This window comes from Nerophis lumbriciformis, linkage group LG08 (assembly GCF_033978685.3).
Source record: "Nerophis lumbriciformis linkage group LG08, RoL_Nlum_v2.1, whole genome shotgun sequence".
Lineage (NCBI taxonomy): Eukaryota > Metazoa > Chordata > Actinopteri > Syngnathiformes > Syngnathidae > Nerophis > Nerophis lumbriciformis.
The window spans coordinates 44978566-44992746 of NC_084555.2; the positions used below are offsets into that span (position 1 = coordinate 44978566).

General features: G+C 41.0%; 1 protein-coding gene and 1 long non-coding RNA gene across 3 annotated transcripts in view; one reads left to right on the top strand and one right to left on the bottom strand.

Annotated features, from left to right (window-relative positions):
• The window catches only part of slc8a3 (solute carrier family 8 member 3), a 130503-nt gene extending 122998 nt beyond the window's left edge, over positions 1-7505 (top strand). For both annotated transcript variants that reach the window (XM_061968998.1, XM_061968999.1), the window contains one exon: positions 4566-7505. In XM_061968998.1, coding sequence (XP_061824982.1) covers positions 4566-4942 — 377 coding nt within the window. In that variant the 3' untranslated portion in view covers positions 4943-7505. The remainder of the gene's footprint in view (positions 1-4565) is intronic.
• Positions 1-8779, bottom strand: part of LOC133611860 (uncharacterized) — a 35868-nt gene extending 27089 nt beyond the window's left edge. The window contains exon 1 of the long non-coding RNA XR_012050585.1: positions 8554-8779. This is a non-coding gene — a long non-coding RNA (uncharacterized lncRNA). The remainder of the gene's footprint in view (positions 1-8553) is intronic.
• Positions 8780-14181: the final 5402 nt, after the last annotated feature.

Sequence of the window (14181 nt, forward strand, 5' to 3'; positions counted from 1 at the left end):
TGCAAACAAAACTTTTTTTATTTTATATATAGATATTTTTTGTTTTGCAAATCTTTTTGTTAACAGCCCGCCGCACAACTGTTAGTATTCTAGCATGTTAGTTTTTTTTGCTAATTTTGCACCACAGGGTTAAATATTTTACTTGATGAATGATACCTGTTAGCATGTTAACGTTGGTTTTGTAGGCGTACGCCTCTGTCATATTTTAATAATTGACATACTCGTACTAAGTGTTGTGATTAGCTATACACGAGAAGTATTATAGACTAATCTGGATAACAACTGGACGTAGAAAACTGTTATTTCTCAGTTTAGCCCGGGAGCTTTTTATTTACTTTACCTCTTGGTCGAACACCGGTAATTCCCCCTACTTCCGCTTAGTGACGCGCAATACATCCTGTTACTGTCACGGTATGGTTGCGGCTTACTGCGCGGTTCGTTTTCCCGGGATGCAAACGGACAACTCTGGACAGGACTTGCAGGTAGGAACATCATTTAATTCTTTAAAAAAAACACTCAACGAGGTACAAAACAGAAAACAAACCGACGGAACAAGGCGCCGATCGCACTTGAAGTAAGGCTACTGCTTAGCACAGACTAAAGACAAGCAAAACTTACTTATAAGTAAGTAAGTAAGTATAAATAGCCATGGTAACAAACTCAGGAGGTGCACAAACAGGAACTCAAGGAGTCCAAAACAAACAGAAAACACAAAACATGATCCGGACCACGGATCATGACAGTTACAGCAGTAAGGATACAGACTTTCACAATAAAGGTTTAAGCAGTAAACATTACACTAAGTACTTAATGCTAGCATTTTAAATACATTTTCAGGTACATATATATATATATATATATATATATATATATATATATATATATATATATATATATATATATACACACAGGTAAAAGACAGTAAATTAGAATATTTTGAAAAACTTGATTTATTTCAGTAATTGCATTCAAAAGGTGTAACTTGTACATTATATGTATTCATTGCACACAGACTGATGCATTCAAATGTTTATTTCATTTAATTTTGATGATTTGAAGTGGCAACAAATGAAAATCCAAAATTCCGTGTGTCACAAAATTAGAATATTAATTAAGGCTAATACAAAAAAGGGATTTTTAGAAATGTTGGCCAACTGAAAAGTGTGAAAATGAAAAATATGAGCATGTACAATACTCAATACTTGGTTGGAGCTCCTTTTGCCTCAATTACTGCGTTAATGCGGCGTGGCATGGAGTCGATGAGTTTCTGGCACTGCTCAGGTGTTATGAGAGCCCAGGTTGCTCTGATAGTGGCCTTCAACTCTTCTGCGTTTTTGGGTCTGGCATTCTGCATCTTCCTTTTCACAATACCCCACAGATTTTCTATGGGGCTAAGGTCAGGGGAGTTGGCGGGCCAATTTAGAACAGAAATACCATGGTCCGTAAACCAGGAACGGGTAGATTTTGCGCTGTGTGCAGGCGCCAAGTCCTGTTGGAACTTGAAATCTCCATCTCCATAGAGCAGGTCAGCAGCAGGAAGCATGAAGTGCTCTAAAACTTGCTGGTAGACGGCTGCGTTGACCCTGGATCTCAGGAAACAGAGTGGACCGACACCAGCAGATGACATGGCACCCCAAACCATCACCCAACCATGCAAATTTTGCATTTCCTTCGGAAATCGAGGTCCCAGTCTGGAGGAAGACAGGAGAGGCACAGGATCCACGTTGCCTGAAGTCTAGTGTAAAGTTTCCACCATCAGTGATGGTTTGGGGTGCCATGTCATCTGCTAGTGTCGGTCCACTCTGTTTCCTGAGATCCAGGGTCAACGCAGCCGTCTACCAGCAAGTTTTAGAGCACTTCATGCTTCCTGCTGCTGACCTGCTCTATGGAGATGGAGATTTCAAGTTCCAACAGGACTTGGCGCCTGCACACAGCGCAAAATCTACCCGTGCCTGGTTTACGGACCATGGTATTTCTGTTCTAAATTGGCCCGCCAACTCCCCTGACCTTAGCCCCATAGAAAATCTGTGGGGTATTGTGAAAAGGAAGATGCAGAATGCCAGACCCAAAAACGCAGAAGAGTTGAAGGCCACTATCAGAGCAACCTGGGCTCTCATAACACCTGAGCAGTGCTAGAAACTCATCGACTCCATGCCACGCCGCATTAACGCAGTAATTGAGGCAAAAGGAGCTCCAACCAAGTATTGAGTATTGTACATGCTCATATTTTTCATTTTCATACTTTTCAGTTGGCCAACATTTCTAAAAATCCCTTTTTTGTATTAGCCTTAAGTAATATTCTAATTTTGTGACACACGGAATTTTGGATTTTTATTTGTTGCCACTTCAAATCATCAAAATTAAATGAAATAAACATTTGAATGCATCAGTCTGTGTGCAATGAATAAATATAATGTACAAGTTACACCTTTTGAATGCAATTACTGAAATAAATCAAGTTTTTCAAAATATTCTAATTTACTGGCTTTTACCTGTATATATATATATGGAGTTGACAGTTTGCATTTTAGCATGAAAACATTAATATTAGGGGTGTGGGAAAAAATCGATTCGAATTCGAATCGCGATTCTCACGTTGTGCGATTCAGAATCGATTCTCATTTTTTTTAAATCGATTTTTTTTCATTTTTTAAATATTTCTTTAATTAATCAATCCAACAAAACAATACACAGCAATACCATAACAATGCAATCCAATTCCAAAACCAAACCCGACCCAGCAACACTCAGAACTGCAATAAACAGAGCAATTGAGAGGAGACACAAACACGACACAGAACAAACCAAAAGTAGTGAAACAAAAATTATTATCAACAACAGTATCAATATTAGTTACAATTTCAACATAGCAGTGATTAAAAATCTCTCATTGACATTATCATTAGAGATTTATAAAAAAAAATTTTAAAAAAGAACAATAGTGTCACAGTGGCTTACACTTGAACCGCATCTCATAAGCTTGACAACACACTGTGTCCAATATTTTCACAAAGATAAAATAAGTCATATTTTTGGTTCATTTAATAGTTAAAACAAATTTGCATTATGGCAATCAGTTGATAAAACATTGTCCTTTACAATTATAAAAGCGTTCTACAAAAATCTACTACTCTGCTTGCATGTCAGCAGACTGGGATAGATCCTGCTGAAATCCTATGTATCGAATGAATAGAGAATCCTTTTGAATCTGGGAAAAAAATCGTTTTTGAATCGAGAATCACGTTGAATTGAAAAAAAAAAATCGATTTTGAATCGAATCGTGACCCCAAGAATCGATATTGAATCGAATCGTGGGACACCCAAAGATTCACAGCCCTAATTAATATGTTAGCTTTTTTCACTAATTTAGGAGGTAGACACCTCAGTGTCATATATTTGTTAGTTTTTTTACTAATGCTAACTGTAATCATGCTATTCTTTCTCATGTTAGCATAGTACTGTTAGCATGCTAGCTTTTTTAGCTCATATTTTTTTATTTCTTGATGCTATCTGGTCCATGCGCTAATTATGAGCGTTTCAGTTGGGCTTTGGCTCTTCAGCATTCATACAAAATTTTGAAAAAATATCTAAATATTGTAGGGCTGTAACTAACAACTACCGTATTTTTCGGAGTATAAGTCGCACCGGAGTATAAGTCGCACCTGCCGAAAATGCATAATAAAGAAGGACAAAAACATATATAAGTCGCATTTTTGGGGGAAATTTATTTGATAAAATCCAACACCAAGAATAGAAATTTGAAAGGCAATTTACAATAAATAAAGAATAGTGAACAACAGGCTGAATAAGTGTACGTTATATGAGGCATAAATAACCAACTGAGAACGTGCCTGGTATGTTAACTTAACATATTATGGTAAGAGTCATTCAAATAACTATAACATATAGAACATGCTATACGTTTACCAAACAATCTGTCACTCCTAATCGCTAAATCCCATGAAATCTTATATATCTAGTCTCTAAATAATACTTTTTGATATTTTACGGTAATGTGTTAATAATTTCACACATAAGTCGCTCCTGAGTATAAGTCGCACCCCCGGCCAAACTATGGAAAAAACTGCGACTAATAGTCTGAAAAATACGGTATTTATTTTGATTATTGTTTCTCAGCTGTTTGTAAATGTTGCAGTTGCAGAAGTAAAGGTTTATAAAACTAAAAAAAATGTTGTTTTTTTAAATAGCCTCTGCGCATGCGCATAGCATATTTCCAACGAATGGATGACTAAATTAATCGCCAACTATTTTTATAATCGGTTTTAATCTATTTAATCGATTAGTTGTTGCAGCCCTAAAATATTGTAACGATTTTGAAGGTGAAAACTACCAAAATGGCCCACGCATTCTATGACTTGTCAGTCTGTGGCCCTCAATGGAAAAAGTTTGGGCACCCCTGCTCTCGGGGTTAATATAAGTAGTGTATTTGTGCTCTAACAATTCCTGTTCTATGGTTATCGTCACACTTCACAGGTCCTACAATGGTTGTCTGCGAGTGTGAGTTTTTGAGACTTGCTGTAACGTTCGCCATCTTCTTTCCACAGACACGTTCGCCAGCAAGGTGGCGGCGGTCCAGGACACGTACGCCGACGCCTCCATCGGAAACGTGACAGGCAGCAACGCGGTCAACGTGTTCCTGGGCATCGGCCTGGCGTGGTCGGTGGCCGCCATCTACTGGTACAGCAAAGGCAAGCCCTTCGTGGTGCACGCCGGCTCGCTGGCCTTCTCTGTCACGCTCTTCACTATCTTCGCCTTCCTGGCCGTGTCGGTGCTGCTGTACCGGCGCCGCGCCCACATTGGGGGGGAGCTGGGGGGCCCGCGCGGGCACAGACTGGCCACCTCGGGCTTCTTCTTCAGCCTGTGGTTCCTCTACATCCTCTTCTGCAGCCTGGAGGCCTACTGTCATATAGACGGCTTCTAGAGGTGTGTCCTGCGTGGGGGCGTGTCCTGCTCGCCCCACAGCTGCGATGGAGCCCCCAGAAGATGCCAAGAGGTCCAGCATTCCACTGGATGAGACCACGTGGAGAGAGTCTATATTTTTCTCAACATCTTGACCACAGCCACTTTTTTTAACAAAAGTATTTTGGGGATAAAAATGCAAAAAAGGAACTAACCAAAAAAAATTAAAAAAAACACAGTTTTCTGAGCAACGTTGTGGGATGCTACACAATGTTGTGGGATTGACTTGTAGTATTTTTATTTTTATTTTACTTGATGTTTTTGCTGCAGAAACATCACCACAGAAGAAGACAGTTCACCCTGCACTCTGTATTATATATCTATATCATCATATATTCACGTACTTTATGTATTTATTTTTTTTCAAATGTACTCACCTAATGCTTCTTCTACACAAAAGAGAAAGGAGAGGATCAGACTACTTCCTGGAAAATCACTCCCCATAATTCACTTTTCAATCACAAAGTATTGATAATAACGCGTTATAAATAAGTAAATAACACATTCAGAAGTATTTTTCTACTTCCATGCACTTTTGCCGTTGAGAGATCTATTTATGGAGTTGTGTTTCCCTCTCGGTGAACCGCAGCTCCCCTGGTGCCGGCAGCACTCGTGCACTCTGTCACCACCGCCATGTCAGACTGTACAAAATACCTTGCTACTAACTTGTGTTGCCAGATGTTTACACAAAAATGTTGCATTTTTTTGTTTTGTCTTACTTTTAAAAATGAAGGCTGCATTAATTTTTCCTGCCACTTGGGGCAGCAAACACTGAAAATAATGTTTTAGCGACGTCATTTCAAGCGTTTCTTCCTAAATATTGGGATGGAATATGAATTTCACACTTCATCCAATTACCTTACAATGCCAAATGAAAACTGACTTCAACAGTAAATGCAATAACCGCATTGAAATGTGTTTACTTTTGAGCGTTAAAGTCTCTCACCAAGCAGTCAAGACACTTGTTTTAGCGCCCTTGCTGAAATAATATTCATAATGATCATTTTAGTTTCAGTTTAGTTGCTTTGAGCCTGAACAATACAACTCTGTCAAGAATTTATTGTTTGGAAGTCAAACATTTCAACAATCTTGTTTGCTGTGTGAAGTTGCCCGCCGCCCCTTATTATTGCAATTTTAAAATAAGTTTTTTGTCGATTATATTTTGCATGTCATTGAGATGTTGTTATTCATAACCAGCCACCGTCAAAATCTCCACAAACTTGACCAATTCGTTTGTGCTGCATTTACCTATAATAGTTTTTAAAGTTAATATTCATACACAACTCCCACCCACCTTTTCAAAACCTCCCCAAACGTTTTTGCTGCAAAAAGAATTGTGCTACTATTATAATTTTTATGGTATTAACGTTTTATAGTTATGTTTTTAATGTGTTATTGTTCATAACAAGCCCCCAATTATGTCAATATCTCACCAAACTTAGTCCCATTCGTTTGTGCTGCAAAAAAAATGTTTTTTCTAACTATTATAGTTTTGATGTTAATTAGATGCTATTATTCATAACCAGCCCCAACCCAATCCTTCCCATTTACCGTATTTTTCGGACTATAAGTCGCAGTTTTTTTCATAGTTTGGCCGGGGGTGCGACTTATACTCAGGAGCGACTTATGTGTGAAATTATTAACACGCTATCGTAAAATTTAAAATAGTATTATTTAGCTCTCCGTAAGAGACTAGACGTATAAGATTTCATGGGATTTAGCGATTAGGAGTGACAGATTGTTTGGTAAACGTATAGCATGTTCTATATGTTATAGTTATTTGAATGACTCTTACCATAATATGTTACGTTAACATACCAGTTGGTTATTTATGCCTCATATAACGTACACTTATTCAGCCTGTTGTTCACTATTCTTTATTTATTTTAAATTGCCTTTCACATGTCTATTCTTGCTGTTGGGTTTTATCAAATGAATTTCCCCAAAAAATGCGACTTATACTCCAGTGCGACTTATATATGTTTTTTCCCTTCTTTATTATGCATTTTCGGCCGGTGCGACTTATACTCCGAAAAATACGGTACTCAAAGCACTTTGAACACCATTTCCACATTCACCCATTCACACACACATTCACACACTGATGGCGGGAGCTGCCATGCAAGGCCCTAGCCACGACCCATCAGGAGCAAGGGTAAAGTGTCTTGCTCAAGGACAAACGGACGTGACGAGGTTGGTAGAAGGTGGGGATCGAACCAGGAACCCTCAGGTTGCTGGCACGGCCACTCTCCCAACAACGCCACGCCGTCCCCAGTGTCGGATGTATTGCACTCGAAGGGTAATATTGCACAGTAGGGTATTAGGGTAGGATATTGTATAGTTTTATGTTATAGGGCTGGTTATGAATAATACCACTATAAGACGTTTATAACATCAAAAACTTTTAATAGTTGGACAAAAAAATGCACAAATCAACACAAACGTTTGGGACAACTTTGAGGAGATATTGACAAGGCTGGTTAGGAATTATGAAACGTTATTAACATCCATCCATCCATTTTCTACCGCTTGTCCCTTTTGGAGGGGGGGGGGGGGGGGTGCTGGAGCCTATCTCAGCTGCATTAAAAACTATAATATGGCTTTTTGCCGATATCCGATATTCTGATATTGACCAAACCCTTAATTACCGATATCGATATCAACCGATACCGATATCAACCGATACCGATATATACAGTCGTGGAATTAACACATTATTATGCCTAAGTTGGACAACCAGGTATGGTGAAGATAAGGTCCTTTTAAAAAAAAAAAAATAATAAGATAAATAAATTAAAAACATTTTATTGAATAAAAAGGAAAGTAAAACAATATAAAAACAGTTACATAGAAACTAGTAATTAATGAAAATGAGTCAAATTAAGTGTTAAAGGTTAGTACTATTAGTGGACCAGCAGCACGCACAATCATGTGTGCTTACGGACTGTATCCCTTGCAGACTGTATTGATATATATTGATATATAATGTAGGAACCAGAATATTAATAACAGAAAGAAACAACCCTTTTGTGTTTTTTTTGGGTTGGTGTACTAATTATAAGTGTATCTTGTGTTTTTTATGTTGATTTAATAAAAAAATAAAAATAAAAAAACGATACCGATAATAAAAAAAACAATACCGATAATTTCCGATATTACATTTTAAAGCATTTATCGGCTGATAATGTCGGCAGGCCGATATTATCGGACATCTCTACTATAATAGCTTGACAAAAAAAGTGTAGCACAAACATTTTGGACACGTTTGGGGAGATTTTGACACAGTGGGGGTGGTGGATGACGTCATTAGTCAGTAAATGTATTTTAGAATAACTTAAAAAAAAAAACGTAACAGCACAAGCGAATATGTATACATCACAAACCAGCACTAAATAATAGCGGTGTTATTTTAATATTTGTAATTATAAAGGGGGCCAACTTCACACGGGTCGATGTCTCCGTTAGCTTCCATGCTAAGGAAGTAGAAATAGTGCAGTGTCACTTTCTAGCGGAAGTATCTCTTACCTTCTTTTTAGCGTAACAGCGTGGCCATACATGACTTTTACTTCTCACCTGAATTCCAACGCGCAGACTTTTGAAAACTTTTTTTGTCATAACTGGCTCTTATTTGTCGGAACCAAACAACCACTTGCTAGCAGTATTTCTTTACTTGTTGATTGCGCGCTACCTGCCGGCCTCTCCTCTTCTTCCGGTCCCGGTTGAGACACCCTCCAAAACCTAATGTACATAATCACAATCATCGCACATAACCCATACGTTTGATTTGAGCAACAATGCTACGTACACTCGACGTTTGACTTCCTCTGTTTTCTTTTCAGAGTTAGTCGTGTTGTGGTATGACGTTTAGTTTGTATCTACCTGCCAGGATATGTGAGGCTGTTACATGACGTCATAAAGTGGGTGTGTTCAAAGTGCCTCCCAGGGGTGCCATTTGCAGCCCGCAGCCAGCGTAACGTTCTACAAAATATAAGAAGAAAAACTAAACGGGGGGAAAAGGGGCAAAAGTGTAACGTAAGGATGTGAAATTTTAACAATAATGCCAAAATACAAGCAGTTTTTTTCTTGAAATGAAAATACGTTTTAGCTTGTTTCAAAGTTTGGACACTCACCCTTGAGTTTAATCAAATTAAACATAAGTCACATGACTTCAACAAGCTGCTTCTCTTCCTCCTGGACTTTGTGACGATGACCTTCTTTATTCTTGCTTTTATAACACATCTGAAACATGAATATTTTCCTGAACTGCGATCAGAAGTCCAACATCAAAGGACAAAACAAAGCTTTTCCCAAAGTGTTTTTTGTTTTCTTTCTTCTACTGTGGAAATAAAAACCTGCTTTCTGATTCACAAGAAACACGTTGAGTCATTTTTGCATCGCTAAAAATGTTTGGCCAAAGAAGATTTAAATACATTTTCTGATTATATGTACTATGTTCTACTAGATTTTAATCATATATTCGTCAGGATGAGACAAAAAACATGAATATTTAAATCGAAAAAGATTTTTGTATTAAGTATATTTTCGGGATGTAACGATATTAAAATGTTACATCATGGTTACACCGCTACCTCTGCATCTGGCTGTTATCTATCGCTCCACTGGGTCCTATTCTGACTTTATCAGCGAATTCTCAACAGTTTGTTGCTGATCTAGTGACGCACGCAGATAATATAATTATAATGGGTGATTAATATAATTATAATGGGTGATTTTAATGTCCATATGAATAGCCCATCAGACCCTACGTGTGTGGCGCTCCAGACTATAATTGACAGCTGTGGTCTTACACAAATTATAAATGACCCCACACATCACAACAATGGATTGAGTCCTTGTCTGGGGTGTCACCTCCTCTAAAGTTTTGGTACTCTCGTAAAAGTAAAGTAATGTCCGATCACTACCTTATAAAATTCGAAGTTCTGACTCATCGTCAACAAGCTACTAATAACATTAACGCTGCTACAACTCTTGCTGGCCGACTGCCCTCGGTATGTGGGCTCTGATAACTTCACTAACAACTTTAACGATGCCCTTAAAAGGCACCAACCATTATTCATGTGTTTGTTACGTTTTGTCTCCATTACTTTAACGTTTTATTTTCTATGTCCAGCATTAAAATATTATATTTGGTACAAAATACGACTGCTAGACTTTTGACAAGAACAAGAAAGTTTGATCATATTACGCCTATACTGTATATACCTTTATATACTTATATACATACATACCTATATATATATATATACCTATACTGGCTCACCTGCACTGGCTTCCTGTGCACTTGAGATGCAACTTTAAGGTTTTATTACTTACGTATAAAATACTAAAACGGTCTCGCTCCATCCTATCTTGCTGATTGTATTGTACCAAAAGTCCCGTCCAGAAATCTGTGTTCTAAGAACTCCTGCTTATTAGATTCCCAGAGCCCCAAAAAAGTCTGCAGGCTATAGAGCGTTTCTATTCGGGCTTCAGGCTCCAGTACTCTGGAATGCCCTACATGTAACAGTTAGAGATGCTCCCTCAGTAGAAGCATTTAAGTCCCATTTTAAACCAATTTATATATTCTAGCCTCTAAATAGACCCCCTTTTTTAGACCAGTTGATCTGCCTTCTCTCGTTTCTGCTCTGCATGGAGAGGTAATCAGGTGGCCATGGATCAGTTTCCACAGAGGTTGCGCTAGCTGTTCCAAGTCTGGACCTGCGGTGGACCACTCCTCTGTGCATCAGTTGGTGACGTCTCTGCGCTGTTGACTTGTCTACATACAAGAGGATCCCCCTGCTGACCTCCCTATGGACCGGACTCCCGTATCCATTCGGCATCCATTGCACCGGTCACCCCATGGGGGCGGGGTGATGAGGGGGACTGTTGTTTGTAATGGTAAAATACAATAATGTATTCATGTTAGCCTTTAAGCTATCTTGCAATTTGTATGCTAGCTGCCTCTCCAGGAACAGTACATTATCATTGAGTTTTTAAAATCACTCAATTTTGATAATTCACATTTGAAAATGGTCATTGTTACTGACAAGGATTTTACTGTCACTGTAATTAATCACTATAATGGTAATTGTTAAATCCCTCAAGCATTTGGAACATTTTAGATATATTTTAATAATAACATATTGTGTAAATGGTAAATGATAATACCTAAAAAATTTTAGTATTGCAGGTGTGAAGTAACAAATTACATGTACTTGCGCCCGATTGTAGCTGAGATAGGCTCCAGCGCCCCCCACCATCCCGAAGGGAATAAGCGGTAGAAAATGGATGGATGCTTTTTATGTAACTGAGTATTTTTTTGTACTTTGACTTTGAAGTTTTTTGAAAAATGTTTGCGTCATTGCCGTTGTGTCCTTGGGCTGGACACAAAGTGGGTCACACTTTGACCCCACCCATGTTGGATGCTGACCTATGACCCGGATGCCCAACCGCTCCACACTGTACATATTGTACTATTATATTGAATGATACATTACATTAATGTATTTTCCCATTACAAACAACATGTGATAAATAAAGTTTAAATAATTCTCCTCGCATGTCGAATGGAAACATTTTTACTAAAAAAATGACCAATATACACAACATCGCAATCAAAATTAATTTACTTTAATATATTATTTGAATACGATGTAATATTTATTTTATTAGCCTCGTTTTTTTGTTTTTGTTTGTTTTTTAATTTTATAAACCTTTATTTATCATATGCAACATTTACATATAATCAACAAATAATAATAATCAAAAGAAGTACAGAAACTGTTACGATCCGCGCCCGGATCAGAGTTTGTTTATGTTTGTGTCACGTGTTTTCAGCACCTTGAGTTTAGTTTGTTTCTGTTGCCATGACGGCAGATTGTACGCACCTGCCTCTGGTTAGTGTTCGGGACGCGCACCTGTTGCCCGGGCGCTAATCAGAGGGCTATTTAGTCTTTGCTCTGGCCTCACTCTGTCTGGCTTCGTAGTTTGTTCCCATACAACTGATAACGACAACTTAGATTTCTGCTAGCTTTTCACGCTATGCTATTTTTTCCTGCTAGCTCCCACGCTAGTCCTTTTGTTTTGCCTTTTGTGCTACATGCATGTTTTTTGTTTATCCATCATATGATTTATATTTAAAATAAATAATTTTCCTACCTGCAAGCTGTGTCCGAAGCCGTCTGCATCCTTGGGAGAACCACACCCGCATCACTATGCGACCAAGTCGTTTCAGTACGAAGCCAGCAAAGAACAATTCTCCCGCACTGGCTAACGAGGAGTTGGACGAAGGTACGCTCATGGTGTTGCGAGCGATGGAAGCCGAGACGCTTCGCTATTCGACGGAGGAGAGGTCGAATCTCATGTGGGGACCTGGAGGCTCTCTTATCCCCATCGATTCCCTCTGGTCGGAAGACATCGCCGCTACACCGCAGTACCGTGCGCGCCGTCAAAGACGGAAGCCGGCCAGGAGGTCTTTCCCTCGCCGCCAAGACGCGCCGCTCCTGCAAACTCCTCCCCCGGACCGAAGCAAGCTACATGCAGCTCAAACTTCCCCTCCTCAGATGTTTGGCAACCCCATCGACCACTTCGCCAAAAAATTCTCCGATTGGGCTGTAAGTCACATGGACAGTTGCAACAGTGATGTCATTTCATTGGCGCCTCCCGAAGAGGTAACTCCGCCCACTTCTGATGACATCATTGAACAAGATTTTTTTTTTCCCTCTTCTAATTCTTTCTGTCAGCCAATACCAAATGATTTTCATTCTAAGATAAAACTATCAGGACATTTTTGCTAAGTGTAAATCTAGTCAGTCACATTCTGATTTTCAAACTCCACCTCCAGTGACTTTGTTTCCGCCCCCAGTGACTATTGCTCCGCCCACTGCACATATTTTTTCCCCCTGTGCTCCCACCCAATCTCAAGTGAGGAGTAATAATAGTCAATTTGGACAATTTAAAGAAGAGTATACCCCCCTCCATACCTCCCCCCACCCACCCTTGAAGACGGTTCCAAACCGCAAAGAGCGCGTCTGGTATCCGCGTCTTGAGGGGGGGGGCTAGTACTGGGAACTGTGCTAGTGCGGTGGCACAACTTCGGCGTACTAAGCCGCAACGACCTGCACGGCCACCGCCACCAGTTTTTCGGCGTGCTAAGCCGCAACCTCCTGCACGGCCAACGCCACCAGTTTTTCGGCGTGCTAAGCCGCAACCCCCTGCACGGCCACCGCCACCAGTCTTTCGGCGTGCTAAACCGCAACCTCCTGCAAGGCCACCGCCACCAGTCTTTCGGCGTGCTAAACCGCAACTTCCTGCAAGGCCACCGCCACCAGTCTTCCGGCGTGCTAAACCGCAACCCCCTGCACGGCCACCGCCACCAGTCCTTCGTCTTGCTAAGCCACAACCGCCAGCTAGGCCACCTCCAGCTGCACCTCGGCTAGCACCTGTTCCTGCACCTCGGCTGACACACCAAGCTTCGTCTCCAGTACCTCCACCACGCCAAGCTCCACCATGCCAAGTTCCTCGGCTGGTTCCCACACCAGCGCCGGCTCCACGGCTGGTACCCACACCAGCGCCGGCTCCACGGCTGGTACCCACACCAGCGCCGGCTCCACGGCTGGTACCAGAACCTGCACCTGCTCCACGGCTGGTACCAGAACCTGCTCCTGCCTCCACGGCGACGACGTCTCCTCCTGCCTCCACGGCGACGACGTCTCCTCCTGCCTCCACGGCGACGACGTCTCCTCCTGCCTCCACGGCGACGACGTCTCCTCCTGCCTCCACGGCGACGTCTTCTCTCTCCTCGTCTCCGGTGGGCTTTTCCAGGACGCCGCCACCTTCCTCGCCCTCATCGTCGTCTCAGCGACCTCGAGTGGTCTGGCTGCGCAAGCGGCGCTCTCTGAGGTGTGTGTATGGACGCCTGTGGCGCAAACAGCAGCGACACCCGAGACATAGACTTAGAACTCTGCGGCTGTTGAACTTCTGGCGCCACTCACGCCCACCTTCTCGGCAGCCACGAATGTGGCCTTTCCGTGGTCGCCCGCCTCGCCTGCGGCAGCGGCGTTCCACTCGCCGCCGCCACCTGACTCTTCCCCGGTGGATTCGGGGACACGTGGCCTGGCGACCCACCACCAAATCCTCCCTCCACCCTCCCTTGACTCTCGAACTGTTTCTTGTTTTTTGGGTTCTAGTTTTATTTAGTGT